This window comes from Oratosquilla oratoria, chromosome 19 (genome assembly GCF_046742065.1).
Source record: "Oratosquilla oratoria isolate Oo_2021 chromosome 19, ASM4674206v1, whole genome shotgun sequence".
Lineage (NCBI taxonomy): Eukaryota > Metazoa > Arthropoda > Malacostraca > Stomatopoda > Squillidae > Oratosquilla > Oratosquilla oratoria.
Window position 1 is genome coordinate 57233296 of NC_134795.1, and position 25927 is coordinate 57259222.

The 25927-nt window shown below is 40.2% G+C and overlaps 1 protein-coding gene across 3 annotated transcripts in view; it reads right to left on the reverse strand.

Moving 5' to 3' along the window:
- The window catches only part of aux (cyclin-G-associated kinase), a 58579-nt gene that overhangs the window by 28374 nt on the left and 4278 nt on the right, over nt 1-25927 (reverse strand). The window contains exons 2-10 of one of the 3 annotated variants that reach the window (XM_076203121.1): nt 18396-18457; nt 14822-14996; nt 13955-14061; nt 13551-13712; nt 8082-8174; nt 7017-7174; nt 4524-4735; nt 4246-4389; nt 3832-3946 (exon numbers count right to left, since the gene is read on the reverse strand). In XM_076203121.1, the coding sequence (XP_076059236.1) occupies nt 3832-3946; nt 4246-4389; nt 4524-4735; nt 7017-7174; nt 8082-8174; nt 13551-13712; nt 13955-14061; nt 14822-14996; nt 18396-18457 (1228 nt within the window). Of the gene's footprint in view, nt 1-3831; nt 3947-4245; nt 4390-4523; nt 4736-7016; nt 7175-8081; nt 8178-13550; nt 13713-13954; nt 14062-14821; nt 14997-18395; nt 18458-25927 lie in introns of all 3 variants that reach the window. The other 2 variants (XM_076203120.1, XM_076203122.1) reach the window with 2 other exon arrangements.

Consider the following 25927-nt stretch of genomic DNA (forward strand, 5'->3'; position numbering starts at 1 on the left):
TAGTATTAAAAAATAGATAAATAAATAAATAAATAAATAAATAAATAAAAAATAAGAATATGCATGTCATTCTTCACAAAATCAGATATAGAAATGTATATTTAATTTTAAACAGACTACAAACCAGATGCTTTTTTTCAGTGGACAAGGTGCAGGGATGACCTGTCATCCAGGAGGTGCTAAGATGAGAGGGAGGGTGGAGGGGAGTGGAGTGTATTTAGGGATGGAATGGGTGGGAATGATTTTATGCCTTTTCCTTTTTGTATGTATGTACAAACCAGATATAAATTTGGATAAAACACATACATACATATGAAACAAACTATGAAAAAGATCTTGGAGTGATGATTGGAAAGGACATGAAACCAGATAAGCATATAAATAAGATGTTCGGAGAAACCTACAACTTATTGAGAGCAATCAAAGTGGCATTTACTTATATGGACGAAGAAATGATAAGGAAAATACTAACTACACTAATAAGACCATAACTTGAGTACGCAGCATCACTTTGGACACCCAGTACCAAAAAGAATATTAAGAAACTAGAAAGATTACAAAGAGCGACAACCAAACTAGCACCGACACTCGCCGAACTAACATATGAGCAAAGACTATCCAAATTGAACCTACCAACTCTGGAACAAAGAAGAGAAAGAGGAGATTTGCTAACTATCTACAGAATAATGAAAGGAATGGAAGTTTTAGACAGGAACGACCTATTAGTGTGGGAAAACGATAAAACAAGAGGACACGGAAAATAATTGAAAAAGGATAGTTATAGAAAAACTTGAAAAGGAACAGTTTCCCACAAAGAGCGATAAATACATGGAACAAATTAGACAACAAAACAGTATGTGCTAACACTATACAAGATTTTAAGATAAAACTTGATGCGGAGAGATACAAAGACGGGTCACCACGAGCATAGCTCCCCTCCCGTATATTACAACTAGGTAAATATACCAAAGGCTTTTTCTCCCTTACAAGGGAGGTAGCCAAAAAACAAAGGCATAAAAACCATTCCCACCCATTCCATCCCTAAATACACTCCACTCCCCTCTACCCTCTACCCTCCCTCTTATCTTGGCACCTCTTGGATGATGGGTCATCAATGCATCTTGTCCACTGCCCTGGGTCAGAAGCAGTGTCCCAAGACAGCACATCCACAGCAAGGCCGCTTCATGAAATTGATGACACCCACCACCTCTCTGTCCCCCCCATGCAGAAAAGGAGAAGACGGGGCGAAATCCCTTCTGGTTGCGTCAAATTTTTCTCACACATACTACCACACACCCCCATCCCCCACCCATTCCACCTCATGCATCACAACCTCATCATATACAACCATTCTCCATTCACCCCTGTCTTCTGTCCTCTCCTGTCCTTCCTCCACAGACATTCCCCTCTTCCCCAATGCACCTTTTACCCCATCCATCCATCTCATCCTAGGTCGCCCCCTCATGTTCACTCCCTCCACTTCTGCCTTTCACACCTCTTTTACTAGTCTTTCTTCACTCATTCTTTCCATGTGACCAAACCATCCCAACACTCTTTCATCCACCCTATAACATAATATTTGCTAATGGGAAACTGTAATGTTATAACACATTTGTAAATGTACACTTTAAACCCATTATCGGAGAAATAATATCAGAAACACAGGAAAACTGTATATTTCTACTACTATCTGTAGTCCTCTTCAGCAGAATTATTCTGCTGAAGAGGACTATTTACAGCAGTCGAAATATACAGTTTTCCTGTACTTCTGATATCATATTTCCAATAGTGGGTTTAAAGTGTACATAATATTTGCTAATTTAAAGAACATTTCAACTCATTTCCTCATGCAAGAAGACAAAAGTAACTCAATATATCCTGTTTGAAAACATGTAAACTGCAGGCAGACAGTAAGTACAGAGGAAGATTGTGAATCATTACAGATAGACCCAGACAAAATCTGGAAATGGAGTCAAAAGTGGGAAGTGAACTTTAATATCAAGAAGTTATAATGAGATGTACAAGGAGTGAAAGTGGCAGCAGACTGGAAGTGAGCATTAAGGGAGAGTGACTGGAGGAAGTAGATAGTTTTAGATACTTGGGTGCAAATGTGGCAGGAAAGGGAGGAGTGGAGGTGGAGGTAGAATGTTGATTGAGAGAAGCGAGTAAATGCCTTGATGGATTAAAAAGTGTAGTGAGAAATAGACATTTGGGAATGGATGCTAAGAGGTGATTGTATGAAGGAGTGATTGTGCCAACAGCACTGTATGGGGCAGAAACATAGAACATAAGAGAGGAAGAGAGAAGGAGTTTGAATGTGTTTGAGATGAGGTGTCTGAGAAGTATGATGGGGGTTACTAAACTGGACAGAGTGAGAAATGAGGAGGTGAAGAGGAGAACAGGGGTGGTAAGGGAGTTGGGAGATAGGGTTGATGAAAGAGTATTGCGATGGTTTGGACACATGGAAAGAATGAGTGAAGGAAGACTAGTAAAAGAGGTATGGAAGGCAGATGTGGAGGGAGTGAACATGAGGGTGCAACCTAGGATGAGATGGATGGATGGGGTGAAAGGGGCTTAGGGGAAGAGGGGAATGTCTGTTGAGGAAGGACAGGAGAGGACAGAAGACAGGGGTGAATGGAAAATGGTCATATATGGATGATGTGATGCATGAGGTGGAATGGGTGGGGGGATGGGGGTGAGATAGTATGTATGAGAAGAATTTGACGCAGCCCAAAGGGATTTCTCCCCGTCTTCTCCTTTTCTACATGAGGGGACAGAGAGGGAGAGTCACCGATTTAATGAAGCGGCCTTGCTGTGGATGTGCTGTGTTTTGCGACACTGCTTCTGACCCAGGGCAGTGGACAAGATACAGCAATGACCCGTCATCCAAGAGGTACCAAGATAAGAGGGAGGGTAGAGGGTAGAGGGGAGTGGAGTGTATTGAGGAATGAATGGGTGGGAATGGTTTTTATGCCTTTGTTTTTTGGCAACCTCCCTCATAAGGGGGAAAAAGCCCTTGGTATATGCATGTATATAATGGAGTTTGGAAAAAGTAAAAATTGAATATCAATTAATTATAAAATTGGTGAAGAAGTCAAAAAAGTGAATTCGGAAAGAGACCTTGGAGTAATAATCAGCAAAGACATGTCACAGGACAAATATATCAATAAAATAGTCAGAGAAACCTTTAACCTATTAAGGTTAATGAAAGTGGAATTTGACTATTTGGATGGGGAAATGATTAAAAAAATATCAGTTACACTAATAAGACTGAAACTGGAGTACACAGCAACACTATGGACACCCAGTACTAAAAAGAATATAAAGAAATTAGAATACAAAGAGCAATGATAAAGATGGCACCAACTCTCTCCAAATTAACATATGAACAAAGATTGTCCATACTGGAACTACCAAGTCTGGAACAAAGAAGAGAAAGAGATCTACTGACTATTTATAGAATCGTGAAAGGAATGGAAATCCTAGATAGAGATGATTTATTAAAGTGGGACAACGGAAAAACAAGAGGACATGAAAAGAAAGTCAAAAAGGATAATTATAGAAGAGATCTGAAAAAGAATAGTTTCCCACACAAAGTGGTGGATACCTGGAATAAATTAGATAAGGAAACAGTGTGTGCAAACACTTTTCAAGATTTTAAGAACAAAATTGATGATGAAAGATACAAAGATGGGTCACCACAAGCATAGCTCCCCTCCCGTATAATACAACTAGGTAAATACATATATCAAGGGCTCTTTTCCCCCATACAAGGGGGGTAGCCACACAGCTCTTCAAGGATGAAATAAAGCAATGTAGAAATTTACTTACTGACTAACAGTTTGCATTACTTTGCTTGAAGTGTCTTTTATATTTTTTAGAAGACTTCCAGAGTATCCTTTAAGGGATGAGAAGAGACCTCCACCTCCTGATGTAGGGCCCATGCCTAAAAAAAACAACATAAATATATATATATATATATATATATATATAAAAAAAAAATTATATGAATGCTGTCATGCAGTCAAAAATTATTTTCATGTTTGACCAAAGGCTTCTTCCCCCTTATAAGGGGGGTAACCAGCCAAGGCACACTCCCACCGCTACTCATCCCACTTTCATCCACTATCCACATGTTTCTTTTTTATCTTAGCTCCTTGTGGATGCAGTAGAGACATCCCTGCCTCCTGCCCATTGCCTTGGTTCAGAAGCAGATGATACACTCACAAATAAAACAAAAATTACCTGCAGGCTGACTTTGGCTGCAGGAAGGTGGAGGTGGGCGTTGCGGCTGTGGAGGTCGCTGTGGAGTTGGTGATCGAGGTGGCGGGGGTCGTTCCACTGGGGGTCTACGTTCCCCTGCATTTCCATTGTTGTACGGTTGATGTACTGCAAATGAACGAATTTTGGAAACGGGCAGCAAGGAGACAACTCTCTCCGATCTCCATCTTGCAGGAATACCACTTATAGGAGCTTCTCATCAACCAATAAGAAGCCAACTACAATAACATCTCAATTCTAACCTGGGGTTGAAACATCAATTTTCTTCTGTTTAAGTTTGAGGGAAGACTTAAGGTTGAATCCTTTGGTTTCTGCAATTCCACACAACCGTTCCAAGACATCAGCTACGGAAAAGCGCTGTCCTGGATCCACACGCAACATTCCACGAATTAATTCATGAAAACATTCATACTTGCCATCATTCGGAGGAATGGCATAGTTGCCATTCACTATCCTAAAATCAAAGTATAAGCAAATATATAAACATGGTCAAATAATGCTTTCACTTATAACTTTGTGAACAAGTAAATATACATATATACCAGTGGTTCCTAACCTTTTTCAGTGCCCCTTTGATATCTCAGATATTTTCTCATACCCCCATCCAATAAAAATACAATGCAAATATATGAAAAGGATTAGTGATACAAACCGTGCTTTACTTTTTCATGGTGAATATACCATACCATTGCACTGGCTATCATGTCTTGTACCCCCAGGTTTAAGGTTTCATACCAATTGGGGTTACAAGTACCCCAGGTTAAGAACCATTGATATATACTAAAGGGCCTCTTCCACCTTATGTGGGGGTGGCTGAATCAAAGTATTTACCCTTTCTACAACTATCCAACACCCATTTGTTGCCCTTTCCACCTTAGCATATTGTGGATAAAAGGTTCAGCCTTGTCCCCGACAATACTGCTTGAGTCAAAGGCAATGTAGCAAAGCACTAAGAAAACATACTTAGGGTTTTCAGATCCCAACAGCCCATATGCAACTTACAAACAAGAAAATACATACATACATATACCAAGGCTTTTTCCCCCTTACAAGGGAGGTAGCCAAAAAGGGAAAGGCATAAAAACACTCCCACCCATTTCATCCCTAAATACACTCCACACCCCTCCCACCCTTCCTCTCATCTGAGCACCTCCTGGATGACGGGTCATCCCTGCACCCTGCCCACCGCCCTGGGTCAGAAGCAATGTCGCAAGACACAGTACATCCACAGCAAGGCCGCTTCATTTAATCGGCGACCCCCCCTCTCCGTCCCCCTTTGCATATAAGGCGAGGACGGGGAGAAATCCCTTCGGGCTGCGTCAAAATTTACTCACACATATTTCTCCTCATGCAGTCACAACATCATCCATATACAACCATTCTCCACTCACCTCTGTCTTCCGTCCTCTCCCTTCCTTCCTCAACAGACATTCCCCTCTTCCCCAAAGCCCCCTTCACCCCATCCATCCACCTCATCCTAGGACGTCCCCTCATGTTCACTCCCTCCACATCTGCCTTCCATACCTCTTTTACTAGTCTTTCTTCACTCATTCTTTCCATGTGTCCAAACCATCCTAATATTCTTTCATCAACCCTATCTCCCAAATCCTTTTTCACCCCTGTTCTCCTCCTCACCTCCTCATTTCTCACTCTATCTAGCCTAGTAACCCCCACCATACTTCTCAGACACCTCATCTCAAACACATTCAAACTCCTTCTCTCTTCTTCTCTTATGTTCCACGTTTCTGCCCCATACAGTGCTGTTGGCACAATCACTCCTTCATACAGTCTCCTCTTCGCATCCATTCCCAAATGTCTATTCCTCATTACACTCTTTAAACCACCAAGGCATTTACTCGCTTCTCTCAATCTACATTCTACCTCCACCTTCACTCCACCTTTTCCTGCTACACTTGCACCCAAGTATCTAAAACTATCCACTTCCTCCAGTCGCTCTCCCTTAATGTTCACTTCCAGTCTACTGCCACTTTCACCCCTTGTACATCTCATCACCTTACTTTTACCCACATTTATCTTTAGCTTTCTTCTATCACATACTCTCCCAAACTCTGCCACCAGCTTCCTCAATCCCTCCTCTGACCCTGCCACAAGCGCAGTGTCGTCTGCAAACAACAGCTGGCTCACCTCCCACTTTTCTCCATTTTCTTTAACCATCTCCAATCCCTGACTCACTACCCTAGCATTCACCTCTCGCACCACCCCATCCATGTATAAGTTGAACAGCCAGGGCGACATAACGCATCCTTGACGAAGTCCCACCTTTACTTCAAACCACTCACTCTCTCCATTTCTAATCCTAACACATGCTCTACTACTCTCATAAAAACTCTTGACAGCTCCCAAAAGCTTTCCTCCTATCCCATAAATCTGCATAACCAGGAAAAAATTGGAGGACTAAAGTTATGTTTTAAATCAAATCCTCAGATTCCTACAGTTTCCTTCCCTTGTGTAAGTTGCCTGAAGAGTGATACAAAATTAAAAGACAAAAAAACAGTGATCAAGAATATATGTGCATCAATGGCCTTTCCCCCAATGCAAAGGTGGAGGCCAAGACGGAGCATGTCTTAACTCTTCTCAAACGAAATACTGAGACAGGAATCCCCCATTCTATAAGATACTGCAAATACCCACGGCTTCAAGATATGCATTTAAAGCTTTTGTGTTCTACCTTGCCCATGCAAGCCATTAATGATTTTATGTAAAACATGACTTACCTTAACTTAGCTGAATCTTCAAAAGGATGCTTAAGGTAGCAAAGATAGTATAAAATGCAGCCAAGAGCCCATACATCTGCCTGGCCATTAATTGGATAATTATTCCAAGTATCTAACATTTCTGGGGATCGATACATTGGCGTAGTGTTGGTGGCCATCTGAAATGGAAAAAAACACATATCTCAAATTCAAATGAATTTCAAGATTCCACATTGTTTTGCATGTTAATTACTATAATTATCTTCTAAATAAAAAGTGCCCATGAAAGATAAGTTAAGTGAGAGTGACACTTCATCAATCCCCAAGCTGGAGATAGCCATCAAGGATATTTGGAAGAATATGGACCTTGTGTGGCTTCAAAATCTTGCAGCAGCTATCCCTAAACATCTACAAAAATGTTGAAAAGGGGTGTCCAACAAAGTACTTGAGAGCTGGTAAGTACTTGATAATGTAGGTTATTTGGGGAAATTTATTATTTTTACTCTGGTATCTAAGTTTTTGTCCCCCACTGTATGTGTGTGTGTGTGTACGTGTGTATATATATATATATATATATATATATATATATATATATATGTATATATATATATATATATATATATATATATATATATATATACATACATACATACATATACCAAGGCTTTTTCCCCCTTCCTAGGGAGGTAGCCAAAAAGGAAAAGGCATAAAATCATTCCCACCCATTCCATCCCCAAAAAACAAAGGCATAAAATCCACTCCTACCCATTCCATCCCCACATACTCCACTCCCATCCATCCCCTCCCTCTCTCTTATTTTGGCTTCTCCTGGATGATAGGTTATCCCTGCATCTCTCCAACTGCACTGGGTCAGAAGCAGTGTCGCAAGACACAGCACATCCACAGCAAAGCTGCTTCATTAAATCAGTGACCCCCCTCTCCATCCCCTCATGCAGAAATGGAGAATATTGGGAGAAATCCCTTTGGGATGAATCAATCTATTTTTCACACATACTCCCTCATCCCCCATCCCCCACCCACTCCCTTTCATACATCAGTTAGTGATATGGCGAGTGATTGTGTTACCGTGTTCAGCGCCGAAGAGGTACAATCTCTTCTTAGTAGAATTGAAGCCTCGGAGGATGCTGTTAAGTGCCTTAAAGAGGAGAATTGAGTTCTCTGCTCGAAGGCCCATAATACGGAAGACAAAATTAGTGATGAGCATGGACGGAATATGCCTCGGAAGGATTCCACATACTACAGGAACACCTCCCCTATTTCTAATCTTGTCTAGCGGTACCAGGATGCACTGGACAAGATTAGAAATAGGGGAGGTGTTTCTGTAGTATGTGGAATCCTTCTGAGGTGTAGAGTTGGAGGCATGTGGCATTCCAGGGCTATTGCAATGAATTGCAGGCTGGCAAAACATTGTAAGGCCAATGGATGACATTTGTCGACAACTGGGACCGCTTTTATGGTAAGAATCACCTATACACAAGGGACGGAGTGCACTTGTCTCCCAGAGGATTTCGGCTCCTTGCTGAATCTCTTGAGCGAGAAGTAGGCATCCTACATGGTTTTTTCAGGTAGATTACATGGGAGTAGGGGGGGAAGTATCAGAATATAGTTTAGGCAATACAGTAAACTTCCACTTATCCGAACTCCAAGGGGGATTAGAAATGTCCGATTAATCTAAATGTTCGGTTAATCCGACTTTGTATGTTTCATTCCCGTAGAGTTTTATGCGGTAATGTCAGCTGCCATATTCGTACCTGTAAACTTAACATACACATGGAAATGCCTATAATAGTTCATAAACATATTCTATAGAGTATAAAGAGAAAATGTTTAAGGAGAGCTTGTGATACTGTATCGTCACCGAGAGGACTCACGAATGTATGTACCGCCATACAGCCGATCAGGTGTAAACATGGAGTGTGCTGCCACCGTGTGAGCACTTGGTGAAGCTTGCGGATGGCACGGGGGTGGCAGAAGAGGCGGTGGGGTGTTTGAATGTTTGGTTGAGATCCAAATACGTTCGGTTGAAGCGATGGCTACCGTATTGAGAAAATGTTCGGTTAATGTGATTATTCGGTTAAAACGCGTTCGGATAAGCGTGAGTTTACTGTAGAAGCAACTTAGAGAAGGACTGTGTAAAGAATCACCAAAGCAGGTGGAGGGAAGATAAACTTAAAGTTTACTATACAAATAGCAGGAGCATAATTAACAAAATTGATTTGCTGCGAGGTAAAGCATGTGTAGAAAATTTCGATATTATAGCTATTACTGAATCCTGGATCAACATGGCTGATAAACATTTCCTTCCGGAAATCGAAATAGAAGGATATAAGTTTTTTCATAGGGATAGGGTTGGTAGGAATGGGGGAGGTGTAGCACTTTTCGTTAAAAATACATTAAACTGTATTATCAACAATTCGATTAAGGAAGAGGACTGTATGGAATCTATTTGGGTGGAGATTATAGGCAAGAATAAGAAAGTTATTATTGGCATCTTGTATAGACCTCCTAACATCAGCACTGAGCAGACTGATCCCCTGATTCATGAAATTCACAGAGCATACCAGTACAAAAACGTTGTGATCATGGGAGATTTTAATTATAGAAACATTGACTGGGAAACTTTAATAGGTGATCATGAAGCGAAGAAATTCCTAGATGTGGTGCAGGATAATTTCCTAAAACAAGTGATTACCGATCCTACGAGGGGACAAAATACCCTGGACTTAATTTTAACAAATAATGACCACCAAATTAGCAGCGTAATAGTGGGAGATAGTCTAGGCTCTAGGGATCATCAAGAAATAAGATTTAATGTTATTCGGGAAAAATTAAAAAGTATGAATAACGTTCAAGTACCAGACTTCAGGAAAGCAAACTTTGACAATATAAAAACCTATTTGAAATTGAATACGAAATGCCATACGGACGTTTGGAACATTCTTGGTTCTCGGAGCGGGGCTGGGAGTGAGGTCTGGGTCACGGAGGGTAATATGCATACCTTAGGTCAGGTCAATTGGGGGCGAGGGCCCAACAGTCAGGTCAGTGATTTAAAAGAAATGTATAGCAATCTAACTGATCTAATTATTAATGCACAAAACACATTTATCCCCCTAAAACCAATACGGAAAAATAGTAATACTCCCAAATGAATGACAGACAGATTGAAACATGAGATCGGAATGATAAGAAGACTTTACGTAAAAATAAAAAATGGGGAATCACACCTTAGATCAAGATATAACGAAATGGCAAAGCAGGTTAAAAGAAATACACGTTCAGCGAAACGTAATTATGAAATCAAGGTTGCCAGTCAAGCAAAATCCAACCCAAAGGGTTTCTTTCACCTCTATAGAACAAAAAATAAAGAAAGAATAGGACCACTTAAAAACGAAGAAAATGTCATGATAAAATCGGAAGAAAAAATGAGTGAGGAGTTTAACAATTATTTTCTATCGGTGTTTACTAATGAGAGGTTAGATAAAGTACCTGACTGCGATACGATTTTCAGAGGGGATGAAGAAAGTAGTCTATCTAATATCAGCATTAGTAAAGAAGAAGTAATCAAGCAGATTGACAGACTTAAAGCTACAAAATCTCCGGGTCCAGACGAAATTTTTCCAAGAATGCTTAAGGAGAATAAATTTGAAATCTGTGACCAGTTAACTGAAATATTCAATAAATCGGTAGACACTGGTTTTGTTCCAACTGCTTGGAGGCAGGCAAACATTGTTCCTGTTTTTAAGAAGGGAGATAGATCGTCTATATGCAACTACAGGCCAATCAGTTTGACATCGGTTATAGGAAAAAGGCTTGAATCAATAATAGTAAATAGACTCAGAGAACACATCGAAGGGCATAATTTAATTCGTGATTCACAGCATGGTTTCTCCAAGGGTAAGTCATGTGTGACTAATCTTCTATCCTTTTATACTAAAGTATATAAGGCGTCAAATAACAATGAAAGTTACGATGTTATTTACCTTGACTTTAGCAAAGCGTTCCACAAGATACCACGCTGGAGACTACTAAATAAAATCAAAGCCCATGGCATAGGAGGAAAAGTGTTAGAATGGATTAGAGCTTGAATTAGTAATAGAAAACAGCGGGTCACCATAAATGGAATAAAATCTAGGTGGGGCAATGTTACTAGCAGGGTCCCCAGGGCTTGCTTTTGGGTCCCTTATTGTTCATTATGTACATAAACGACTTAAGACGATGGGATAAATAGTGATGTTAGTAAGTTTGCGGATGACACTAAAATAGGACACCTAATTAGGTCAGGAGACGACGCAGAGATTCTGCAGGATGATCTAAATAAATTGTTAACATGGTCGGTGAAATGGCAAATGAACTTCAATATCTCTAAGTGTAGCATGTTAAACGTAGGGCTACACAACCCCGAAAATAGATACAATTTAGATAACATGTTTTTAGAAAAATCTGAGTATGAGAGGGACTTGGGTGTTCTGGTGAGTCCGGACCTCAAAACTAGGAAGCAGTGCATTAGCGCCACAAATAAAGCTAACAGAGCATTAGGCTTCATTGCTAGGACGGTAACGAATAGAAGTGCAGAGGTAATTATTAAACTCTATCTAGCGATAGTTAGACATCAATTCACTAGAATCAGTACAGAGAAGAATGACCAAAATGATACATAGACTCGGAAATTTGCCTTACGAAGAGATGCTTAGGCACCTAAACTTACACTCTCTGGAAAGACGTAGAGTGCGGGGTGATCTAATAGAAGTGTTCAAGTGGATCAAAGGTTATAACAAGGGTGAAGCAAACAAGGTCATCATAATAAAACAACAGGGCAGGACTCGCAGTAATGGGTATAAACTGGACAAATTTAGATTTAAGAAGGAAATAGGCAAGAATTGGTTTACTAATAGGGTGGTCGATGAATGGAATAAACTTAGTAACCATGTAGTAAGCGCTGAAACTATCAGTTGTTTTAAAAAACGATTAGACAATTTTATGGATGGGGATGACAGGTGGTGATGGATACGGAGCTGCCTAGTGTAGGCCTTATGGTCTCTTGCAGTCTCCTTTATTCTTATGTTCTTATCACAGCATCATCCATACACAACCATTCTCCATTCATCCCTATCTTCTGTCTTCTCCCATCCCTCCTCAACAGACATTCCCCTCTTTCCCAATGCCCCTTTTACCCCAACCATCCATCTCATCTTTGGTCATCCCTTCATGTTCACTCCTTCCACCTCTGCCTTCCACACCTCTTTTACTAATCTTTTTTCACGTATTCTTTACATGCATCCAAACCATCCCAATACTCTTTCATCAACCCTATCTCCCAACTCCCATTCCACTCCCATTCTCCTCCTCACCTTCTCAATTCTCACTCTGTCCAGTCTAGTAACCCCCATCATACTTCTCAAGCACCTCATCTCAAACACATTCAAACTCCTCTCTTTTTCTTTTATGTTCCATGTTTCTGCCCCATACAGTGCTGTTGGCACAATCACTCCTTCATACAATCTCCTCTTAGAATCCATTCCCAAATGTCTATTTCTCATTACACTTTTTAATCCCCCAAGGCATTTACTTGTTTCAATCTACATTCTACCTCCATCCCTACACCTCCATTTCCTGCTACATTCACACACAAGTATCTAAAACTATCCACTTCCTCCAGTCTCTCTCCCTTAATACTCACCTCCAGTCTCCTGCCACTTTCTTCCCTTGTACATCTCATCACCTTATTTTTAACCACATTTATCTTCAACTTCCTTCCCTTGCACACCCTCCCAAACTGTCACTAACTTCCTCAATCCCTCCTCTGATCCTGCCACAACCACAGTGTTGTCAGCAAACAACAACCAGCCCATCTCCCACCCTCTCCAACCATCTCCAATCCCTGACCCATTACCCTTGCATTCACCTTTCACACCACCCCACCCATGCACAAACTGAACAGCCAAGGTGTAACACATCCCTGGCGAAGCCCCACTCCAACCTCAAACCACTCACTCTCTCCATTTCTGACTCCAACACAAGCTCCACTACTCTTGTAAAACCTCCCAACTGCTCCCACAAGCCCTCCCCCCATTTCACACATCTGCGACACCTCCCACAACACCCCCCATCCACCCTGTCATGAGCCTCTTCCAAATCCATAAAGGCCCAAAACAAATTCTTACCTTTTCCCAAAGCTTTCTCACACATCTGCATCACCACAAAAATCTGATCCATGCAACCCCTACCTGTCCCAAACCCACACCACTCCCCTCCATTTACTCCCTCCATCTCTCCCCCAATCCCCTCAATCAAGACCCTCCCATAAGCCCTCCCAACCACACTCAACAAACCAACCCCTCTGAAACTACTACACTCACACTTGTCCCCCCTTCTCCTGCAAAGTGGAACTACACAAGCACTCTTCCAGTCCTCCAGCACTCTACCCTCTCTTAAACAAACATTAAACAACCTCACCAGCCAGTCCACCATCACTGTACCTCCTTTTCTCAGACACTCCATATGACACGCATCCAACATATAAAAATGTATAATAACCTCATCTTCCAACAGTCCTCTTTGATTTGCAGTCCAGCTGTGGTCCAACTCATATGTTCTCGTCATAGCAGAGCCAAAATCACAAAGTTTTACGTGATTTGAACTACTCAGGAGCAAATTTTCTACCTTTAAATCTCGATGAGTGATGGCAGGATTCTGGTTCTGTAAATACATATGTGTATCATTTAAAGCTTCTTGAGGATAAGTTTAATTAGTAGGGTAAATGCACATCTTTCCTACATATAAAAAATCACTGTGGTAAACAGATTTTCAGTTGCTATAATATGTATTGTAAATCAATTCACTCCCCCCCATCTGTATGTATGTGCATGTGTATAAAATTTTGCTCTAGGGTTATTCTTCCTGTCTACCTGAACTGTTTCTTCTTATTTATACATACTTACCTGCATGTGCTGTACTGCCCGTGTTGTTTGGTACATTATTGTGCATACTTGCTCAACTGGCATCAAGGAGCCATTGAGCAATTTCATGCAATCAATCAGGGCACCACCTAAAATCAAAATAAAAGTCTGTACTTTAATAAGTCCACCTACGGAACTAGTTTTATACCTGTTAGATATCTCTCCCACATCAAGTTATCATACTTTTTTTTCCTTAGCTGAATTGCACAATTTATAAATCAACAAAGGAACTAACACAATGAAATGCTAAATACATGAATTTTTAAAGACCCATAAAATCTTAGAAATTTAATCAATCACCCACACTAACTATCTTAAAACCATTCTTGATATCAATCATCAACCCTTAAACAATAGTGACCATGCATGAATCATGGCAACAGAATTTTTGTAGATATGACTGACAGGTTATAAACTTGATGACCATCACAGTTGACTTTACTCAACTGAAAGAAAAACATTGCCATTAACCTCTTCAATACGAACTGAATTCTCACACGCAGCATCAGCTGTCTGATGTACAATGATTTGATAGTGCATCATATGCACATTATGAAATATAAAGTTACAGATGTATTACTCATTCTTTTTCATCCTGAGTGTTTGTAACCACAGAAAACATGATCAAGCCTGTTCACTGAATACAGGTGCCACTCAGCTACAACTACAAAATAGATATAATCAAGACAGTGACACCAGCATCCTCATGATGACGACGTTGGCGTCATTGTATGGAAGGGGTTAAAGGATTATCACCCATCTCAAATATACTATAATTAAACCAAGAAAAATAAAAACCTCTTCAATGACTGGTGACTAAGAAAATGTTTAACAATCATTACTACATACCTGTGCATAATTCTGAAAGCAGAAGAAATTCAGTCTTGCCATGACTGCTTTTGGTTTTGTCAACCGTGGCAGCTGCTATAAATTCCACAATATGGGGATGGCCTGATAACTGTTTTGATATGCCTATTTCTTTACGAATGAGATCACATGCAGGTTCATCTGCCCCAAGCAAACGCTGAAAGGATTAAATTGGATAAATAATTCATATCTAAAATATATCAAAAGAATTGTTTCCTAAGCAGTCATTCTACTCGTTAAACTTTTCACTATTAAGTGATCACGTGCAGCTGAATAAAATAGCTTGGTAGTGACCAGAATAAAAGGACAAGTACCCTTCACTCAGGAGAAAGTTCACTGAGATAGGTTTCAGTTTTTCACTATCACGATCACGATCACGAATCCCTTAGCCCCCCGGGGTCGTAGGGGCACTGCATCTATGAACAATTCACCAGTGACCTCCATCTTTCACAGTCGTGGGCAAGGGCCTGGGTCTCTGCAAAGTTCTTCCCTGTCCATTCTGTGATATTGTCTACCCACTTCTTCCTCTGCCTGCCTCGTCTCCTCTTCCCCTGAACTGTCCCTTGGAGGATGGTTTTTGATAGTCCGCTGGACCGTGTCACATGTCCATCCACTTCAGCTTTCTCTTCTTCACTGTGGTCAGGAGGTCTTCATAGTGCTTCACATGCTGTGAGATCATCTTGCGCACTTCTTCGTTTGTGATGTGATCTGTGTATGAGATGCCAAGGAGTCTTCTGAAACACCTCATTTCCATTGCCTGGATCTTTCTCTGCAGTTCTGCTGTCAGCGTCCATGTCTCACATGCGTACATGAAGATGGACAGGACTAATGCATGGAGTAGCTTCAGCTTTGACTGGAGACAGATGTTCTTATCTTTCCATATGGGTTTCAGCTTTGCAAGTGCTGTTGCCGTCTGTGCTGCTCTTGCTAGAACTTCAATCTTTGATCCTTCTTCGTTATGTATGGCTCCAAGGTACTTGAACTGAGTCACAGTCTCGAGTTCTTGTCCGTTGACTGTGATCTTTCTTTCGATTGGTGTTGTGCTGTTTGTCATCAACTTTGTCTTCTCGGCACTGATCTCCATTCCAAATCTGGATGATGTTCTGTCCAGGCGGTTCACCAAGGTGGCGAGTTCCTTTTCGTCTCCAGCCAACCCATCGATGTCGTCGGCGAACCGCAAGTTTGTGATGGTCCGGCCTCCAATGCTGATTGTGCCATGATGATCTTCTAGGGCTTCAGTCATTATGCGTTCAAGGAAGATGTTGAACAAGGTTGGTGATAGCAGACATCCCTGTCGGACCCCTACCGACGTATGGAACCAGTCTCCCATGGTGCCTTTTACAAGTACTGCACTGCTGGCCTTTGTGTATAGTTGCTTGATGGTGTTGATTAGCTTCTGGCCCATGTTGTATTTCTTCATTGTGGTCCATAGTGCGTCGTGCCATACTCTATCAAACGCCTTCTTGAAATCAATAAAGACGTGATAGATGTCCTGCTGATGTTGGCTGTACTTCTCACACAGAACTCTAAGGTTGAAGATCTGTTCTGTGGTGCTCCATCCACTGCGAAATCCAGCCTGCTTTTCAGCGATGATTTCTTCTGCCTGAGGTTTCAGTCTGTTCAAAATGATCTTCAGCATCACCTTGCTTGCATGGCTAATAAGGCTGATGGTTCTGTAGTTCTGGCAGAGCTGCAGGTTTCCTTTCTTGGGAAGGGTGATGATGAGTGACTGTGTCCATGGTGTTGGCCATTCTCCAGTCTGCCAGATCTTGTTGCAGATTTTGGTGAGGATATCTATCACTGCCTTTCCTCCGTGCTTTATCAGCTCTGCTGGGACGTTGTCAACTATCAGTGCATCACAAAAGAGGGGAATGTCTGTTGAGGAAGGAAGGGAGAAGACAGAAGATAGGGGTGAATGGAGAATAGTGCATGGATAATGCTGTGATGCATGGAAGGGAGTGGTGGGAATGGGGGGATGAGGGAGTATGTGTGAATGATATTTTGACACAGCCCAAAGGGATTTCTCCCTGTCTTCTCTTTTTCTGCAGAAGGGGACAGATGGGGGGAGGGAGGGGCACCGATTAAATGAAGCTGCCATGCTGTGGCTGTGCTGTGTCTTGCTACACTGCTTCTGACCCAGAGCTGTGGGCAAGATACAGGGATGACCCATCATCCAGGAGGAGCCAAGATATGAGGGAGGGAGGGAGGGGTGAATGGGAGTGAAGTATGTGGGGATGAAATGAGTGGGAGTGGATTTTATGCCTTTGTTTTTTGGCTACCTCCCTTGTAAGGGAGGAAAAAGCCTTTGGTGTATGTATGTCTGTACTATCAATGTAAGATGGATCTCCTACACATATTTCACATCCATTTTCATTAGTTCATATTGTCATCTCTTGCACAAAACATACATTTTTAGAGATAAACCTCCTTAAAATGAATGAAATTCAGATATAAAAGACATGTCAGATGAACAAACACATCTTTCATTATAATGTACCTTGTCCATTGTAAAAAGAAACTTGTTTAGGTGCTCAAAATAAGTACAGACATTTTTCAACTATATCCTAACTTGTTTCCTATACAGTCATCTCTCCATTACCACAGGTAATTGGTATCACAAGAATACCACAATTATAGAAACTATGTCAGTGGAACTTAATCAATGGGAAAATCCAATAAATCCCCAGACCCCAAACTTTGCCAACTATTTTTCCCCTATATCCCCTACCTTTATATTACACACAAGTCAGGGATCAATAACAACAAGTACCTCCACAAAGTGAATTTTGCAAAACAGGCATTAGAGACAAAAATCTCCCTCCCATCCATCTTCAAAAACCTGCCAACATCCTCTAGAGACACAGCCCTGAGGAGCTGAGAGTCTCCAGACTAGACCCATGATTTCTCTCTAACAACTTTGAATCCATTTCCTTCACCTTTCCAAATAAGGAGAGCTGATGACTGGTAACTGATCCCCTTTTCCTAATTTTGCAAGCTGGTGACAGAACCAGTCTCACGTTTATGCAGCACAGATATCAGTGCAAAGTTTCTTCCCAGAGAGATCTATGGAAAGGTCTAAAGACTGTTGCTAGCTCTTGTAGGACTGCAAGTGTCCATTTATTGAAACTCAAAGCAACACACACAGGGCAAAAATAAGAAGAATCGGAGACCTTAGATCACTGCTGAACACTTTTATCCAGCCAAAGAAAGTTCCTCCTATATTCAAAGGATTATGTTATGCTTTGAAATGGTGACACACAAGACAAAATATTGTACATATCAAGAGACATACAAAGATGGAGTGAAACAAAATAAATGAATCACTAAAATGAAGCAAAGAATTGTAATGACAACATCCCATAACCCTTTCATTAATTAGTAAATCTTACACTTCATTTTCTGACATGAAAGAGTTAATCAAGTAAATTTTTAAACCTTCTGACAGCAAAAGGCTTCCCACATGTGAATAAAATCACCTGATGGCAGCCAGAATAAGATTTGCAAGACAGTTTCCATAGAGAAAGAATCAAATATAAAAGTTAACTGTAAACCTTACCTTCAAAGCATAAAGCTCTCCACTGGAAGTATCTTGTGCAACATAAACAAATGCAAAGCCACCTGTTGAACAAGATGATTTGCAATTATAATTATGAAACAGCAAATCTGATATGGTATGCATATAGAAAATAAGTCTGAAATGATGAATTTATAAGATATTAATACAATTCATAAAACAATCTAGAAATATAACACTTTAAGGCATCTTCTGTTACCAATAACTAAAGCTATATCTAACTTATATTCTATGAAAACCTTTGTGCATTTGATATCCATCAATCACACAAAATAAATTATTGGATACAGGATTTCCTGAAAGGCTGGTGCATGAAAACAATAGTGAAATATAAGATTTCAGGATGGAGAGTAATAAGTTAATAACTAACAGAATCCCATAAGGGTTAGCACTAGAGCCTGTGATGTTCTTGATCTATGTAAGTGACATGACTCGTGATACAACCTACACTTGTATGCTTACTGATAATGCAAAGATCAAGAAGAATAAAATATGAGGTAGAATGCAAACTGTTACAGCGAGATACAAACAATATACTGTATATGATAATGATAATTATGATATGGTTTAACATCACAAAATTCCCCCTATCAAGAGGCTAGGATGGTGCCCCTTACAGAGGGCTTTGTACCATGGAATATAATGGACTATGCCCTTGGTTCAACTTTGCCGGTGGAAGGGTTCAAGCAGCCATCCCCTCAACACTCTAATACCACACACAAACACACCGAAAATTCTTGGTGTAACATATGATACATCCATGTCTTTCAAACAACACCTCACAAACATAAAAAACAAATGCACACCTAGACTTAACGCACTTAAGTCAATCACTGGAACAACATTTGGACAAAACAAAGAAACTAATATAACAATATACAAACAATGCATACGCTCAGTGATGAATTATGCGAGTCCTGCATGGGCTCCTAATCTCAGTGAGACACACCACAACACCCTTCAAATCATACAAAACAAAGCCCTAAAAACAATTACAGGCTGCACAAATACATCACCTACAGACCATTTACACCATGAAACAAAAGTCCTCAAAGTCAAGGACCACCTCGACATGAGAGGCACACAAACACTTGCTGCAGCCACCACAAACACATCACACCTGCTACACTACATAGCAGAACACCCACACACACCAAGAAACATTAAAACTACACCCAAAGACCTTTATTACGCACAGATACTCTCTTCTCTTCCTCCACAACCACCAAATACCAGCCTCCGGAAACATATTCATAATCATATCACTCACCGCTCCATTAACACACTGAAAGACAACACACTGCTGCATGCCAGACCCCCTGATATCCACCCTTCTGAATCCTCTCTCCCACGAAAGGACAGAGTCCACTTGGCCAGACTGCGATGCGGTCACCACCCAGCACTTCTAAGCTACCAGAAGAGGCTGGACGACTGTGTTGTGAACAGCTGCCCAGGATGTAACACTTCACCCCATACCATACAACACATAATGGAAGACTGCATTATACACAATCATGCATGCAAACAACACAACATACACTCTATAAAGGATTTGTGGGAAAACCCAGTTTCGGCTGTGGCCTTCCTTGGGGAGACGGGACTGCTCGGACAGACAGTCTAGGGAACGACAACAACAACAACCTTCACCGCATGTAACAATATCCTAACTCACTTGGCCAGCAAGCTTCCGATATGAATCCACAAAAAAAAAAAAAAAATCTTTCCTACATATATGCAGCATTAGTACGGTCTCTGCACTGAGAGATGGCTACAGACATTATTGAAAAAATACATTTAGCAGTGACCAAACTAGTTCCTAATCTTGCAGCTAAAATGTATGTGAGACAGAAGAGAAAGAGGTACCATGATCATAATGTTCAGGTCATCAAAAGGAACTGATAAAATTGATTGAGAAGATCACTTAGTTTAGAATGGACGGTCATGGGCACACAAGGAAGAAGAACCACAACTGGAAGGATGTCAAAAAACAGTTTCCATGCAGAAGCACCAACTACTGGTATAGCCTTGATGATACAGCCCAATCTAAAATCACGAGTGAATTTTAAACTTGGCATCATGGAGAAAAAAAGAAAAAAAAAAAAAAAAAAAAAAATCCAGTCATACCTTCTTTCCTGTGCATCACAATTAGGTAAATAAAATATATGGAGGAAAGCTACTAAGTTGATTCCTAGTATAAGAAACCTATATTATGAAGGGAGACTTATCAGGCTGAATCTAACCACAATGAATGAGAGAGGGGAGAGGGACAAAATTATTATGATGTACAATGAAGTAAGGAGGCCCGAGCAATTCAACAGGGGAGATCTTTTCCTAAGAAATGACAGTTAAATTGGAGGACATGATTACAAAATAAGAAAGACTACATGAACCAAAGGCCAATACAATGAGCTTTCTATGCAGATGTGGGTTTTGGAATGGCTGAGGCCAAGGCCCTCATATGTGTGGGGAGGGGGGGGGGCACATGCCCTGGGGCGGCACATTTAAGGGGGCAGCAATTCTACTTTAGACATGCCGCCCACAAGGATGTCAAATTAATTATAATAAAAAAAATTGGTCAATGGAGCCCTGAATATTTTACCGTAATATACGAATTTTGCGTTAGAATCAACAGAATATGAAAAAATTCTTCTCTTATCCTTTCTACAACAGGGACATTAAAATACAATTTTTTAAATCCGTTTAATTATTTCGCAAGCCAATGGCTAAAACAGGCTGTAAGGGATGGTGGAGATGGGAAGTGGTGATGGGGGGGGGATTGTGTCATTGAAAACTTTGCCCCGGGGCAGCACTGAGGCATGTAAGGGCTCTGGCTGAGGCACTCTGAACAAAGAATGTCTACATGTTCACACCATGCTGGATGAAAGTAGATACGGGAGTAGAGCAATGTGAGTTTGGCTAAACTCCTACACAATATAACTGAACAAATTTTGTCTATAATTAACATCTGATTATAGACAGGGCTAAGAAGAAACATAAGAATAGTACTGGTTATTTTTCCAGAATATTCTTTGCCAAATTATAGGTACAACTTATTATACTGTACCTGTGTTTCTAGTTCGGTATGTAATTGTGGCAAATATTTCTGGATAAATGAAAATATCACTTCTAGTAATAATTCCTACACACACTGCTTTATCTAATGCCTTAGACCAAGAAAACAGATAATATATATATATATATATATATATATATATATATATATATTATATATATATATATATATATATATATATATATATATATATATATATATATACAGGTAGTCGTCGACTTACGACCGAGTTCGATTCCGACAGACAGGTCGTAAGTCGATCTGGACGCAAGTCGGACTTTATATATATACAGTATATACTACCCTTTAAATATTATTTTTGTTACTGTATACATGTATATTCTATATTATATTTAGCATACTGAAATAATCTTAGCATTGAACTATGTTGTATAGTATTTTTTAAACCTTTTTTATAATTTTATCTGATTTTCTTTGGGAAACGTAACCTAGACCTATGCATACTGAATAAAATCCTATAATTTCTGACCTATGATATCTAATACTGTATTTTTTAACATTTTTATTATTCTATCATCAGACTTTCTTTAGGAAACGTATGCATACTTAATGAAATCTTATCATCTTTGAGCTACGTTGTTTAATATTCATTATTCTTTTTATAATTGTCGTTAGGAAACGTAGCCTAGGCCTACGCATACTGAATAAAGTCCTGTTATCTTTGACCTACAAATACTTTTTTGTTGGTTAAATTAAAATCATTGTACTGTATAGTTTACATGTTATTAATTGCAAAACATTAAAAATACTAAATGCAAGGCAAAATTAGGAAAAAAATTATTTCAAAACACATTGAAATTCTTTTCGTTTACGTACTGTACCGAAAATATTGTTATCGACAACAGACTAGGCTTAAACAAAGTTTACTGTTACGTTTTATTAATTGCAAAACATAAAAATACATAATGCAAGGCAAAATTAGGAAAAATATATTTCAAAACATTCGTTTCGTTTACGTACTATACCGAAAATATTGCAAAACATAAAAATTTGAAATATAATATGCTGTACCGAACATATTGTTATCGACAACAGACTAGGCATAAAAAAGTTTTACTGTTACATTTTATTAATTGCAAAACATATTAAAATATAAAATCCAAGGCAAAATTGAGATCCTCTCTTTATCTTTTAAAATTATCGACACTGTAGAATGTGATAACTGAAGTTCACGTGCTATCACATTAACTTTCTTCCCTCCTTCATAATGTTTTATCACTTTCATTTTCGTGTCAAGATCAATAACCTTTCTTTGTTTCTTGGCAGGCTTGGAAATATCGAAAGATAATTTTCTTTTAGACATCTTCATGGGGGTTTGAAGCACAAAAAATTCAAAGATATAATCCTTGTCATGAATGAAGTCAGAAACACCACATGCTCCTGAATGAGAGGGAAGCTGACGCTGCCGGTAACCTGCCAAAACTATCGTACTTGCGTCTCGCGGCGTGCAAAGTAATTGTACTGCACTGCCAGGCATAACATTGCAATTCTATTACTCTATTAAATGTTAAATATTATTGCACTATCTCGTGGTCGTAAAGTCGATCAGTCGTAAGTCGACGACTACCTGTATATATATATATATATGTTGAGACAATCTGACAAGTTGTTCAAGTGGGTGGGAAGAGGAAAGATCTTAATCCAAGTTTATTTTTGACTAGTTTCGCTACATACATTTTCAAAAGAATGGTGTTACAGGGCCAGAAGTGGCATATAAGTACGTGGTTTTTATCCCTAGGATATTTTGTCTTGAGGTCAGTTCCTCTGGAGGTGGATTTTGTCCCAAGATTACAAGATACCCCACTTTGGTTTTTGCCACTTCATCACACCATACCGACATCTCTCAATGAAAAAATTTCTTTACCATTACTATACTTCCTTTTTATTTCTCCATTTTTTCATCATCATGTCCACTACTGCCAAAACAAATTTATCTGCAATATGTCATGTAAATATCCACAAGAAAAAGTGTCCACGCATACATGTATGCCACTTCTAGCGCTGTTGCACTATTCTTTTGAAAAAGCTTGTAGTGAAACTTGTCAAGAATAAACTCAGATTAAGATTCCAGTCTTTCCTCCCCCCCCCCACACACACAGAGTGGTGAATATTTGGAACAAATTGAATGAGGAAACAGTGAGTGCAAAAACTTGTAAGGGGGGGAAAAGCCTTTGGTATGTGTGTGTATGTGGTGATAAGCACAGAAATTGTTATCAAACCAGTTCACAGACTCTGGGGGTAACTACTGTACAACTGTAAAAAAAAGATAAAACTGGATGCTGAAAGATACAAAAGCGGGTCCCTAACGAGCATAGCTCTCTTCCTGTAAAATACAACTAGGTAAATACTCCACTCCCATTTACCACCTCTACCCTCCCTCTTATCTTGGCTCCTAATGGATGACAGGTCATCCCTGCATCTCACCCACTGCCCTGGGTCAGAAGCAATAGGGCAAGATACAGCACATTCACAGCAAGGCTGCTTCATTTAATCAGCGATACCCCCCCACCCCTGTCCCCTCATACTCATTCCTTCTACCTCTGCCCTCCACACCTCTTTTACTAATCTTTCTTCACTCATTCTTTCCATGTGTCCAAACCATCCCAATACTCTTTCATCCACCCTATCTCCCAACTCCCTTTCCACCCCCACTCTCCTCACCTCCTTATTTCTCACTCTATCCAGCCTAGTAACTTCCATCACACTTCTCAGGCACCTCATCTCAAACACATTCAAACCCCTCCTCTCTAACTCTCTTATGTTCCATGTTTCTGCCCCTTCCACACCTCTTTTGGAAACACAGGTACAGTATAATAAGTTGTACCTATAATTTGGCAAAGAATATTCTGGAAAAATAACCAGTACTATTCTTATGTGTTCTTCTTAGCCCTGTCTATAATCAGATGTTAATTATAGACAAAATTTCTCCAGTTATATTGTGTAGGAGTTTAGCCAAACTCACATTGCTCTACTCACGTATCTACTTTCATCCAGCATGGTGTGAACATGTATACATTCTTTGTTCAGAGTGCCTCAGCCAGAGCCCTTACATGCCTAAGTGCTGCCCCGGGGCAAAGTAACACCATTCTTTTGAAAAAGTATGTAGCAAAACTAGTCAAAAATAAACTTGTGATTAAGATCTTTCCTCTTCCCACCCACTTCAACAACTTGTCAGATTGTCTCAACAGATGTTAATTATAGACAAAATTTGTCCAGTTATATTGTGTAGGAGTTTAGCCAAACTCACATTGCTCTACTCCCGTATCTACTTTCATCCAGCATGGTGTGAACATGTAGACATTCTTTGTTCAGAGTGCCTCAGCCAGAGCCCTTACATGCCTAAGTGCTGCCCTGGGGCAAAGTTCTTAATGACACCAAACCCCCCCCCCCCCCATCACCACTTCCTATCTCCACCATCCCTTACAGCCTGTTTTAGCCCACCAGGGCGTTTGATGTTCGGTGGGCCCTCAGGTCGCTCTTGTGCTCATATGTCAGCTTGTGTATGCCTCTTCCTGTCTCCACAAGCGGACATATGAGCACAAGAACGACCTGAGGGCCCACCGAACATCAAACGCCCTGGTGGTTCATGAGGAGAAATACGGACATTTACCTAACTGGGACGGAGTGGAAATATTAAAAAAAGGGTTAGACAAGAAAAAAAGAAAAATAGTAGAGGCAGCTTTTATAGCATCCCAGCCCTGCTATAACCATCATGATGGTTTTATTAAGCTGTCCAAAACGTCCGGCTAGATGGTCTTACAGGAGCTGAAGGGTACGAGAGGGAGGGAGGGGGTGGGTTAAGGAAGGAACGCGGAATGATGTAAGATATATAACTGTTGATTTCCCGATCATGTTTCTACACTCTGAAGAAGCTCTGTTAAGAGCAAAACGTCAGTTAATAAAACTTCAATGATTCTCGGTGTTTATCTCACCACCCTGCCACTCATATATATATACTGTATATATCTTATTCTTTACTTCTCTTCTCTTTTCTTTGTACCTCTCATATGACTCTCTCATCCTATTTTGTTACCAATCTGTGAAAACTCGTTTTTTCTTTCCCACAACCCTCTTTGCTTCCTCATCCCACCACTCACTATCCTTCCTTCTATTTCCTCCCATACTCTATGTTCCACACACCATCTTTGCACACCTTATGACTCCCTCCTTGAACCAAAGACAGATGGACAAAATATCTGGAGGAGAACAATATACTGAACCCGAGGCAATTTGGATTCAGACAGGGATATCATGTACCACTAATATGATTTGTTTCTATTCAAGATTGATTGATATATTGCAAAAAAGGGATGGCTGGGCAGACTGTGCCTTCCTGGACCTACAAAAGGCATTTGATAAGGTACCACTCAGAAAATTGCTATATAAACTAGAAACAATAGAAGGCATACATGGAAAACTA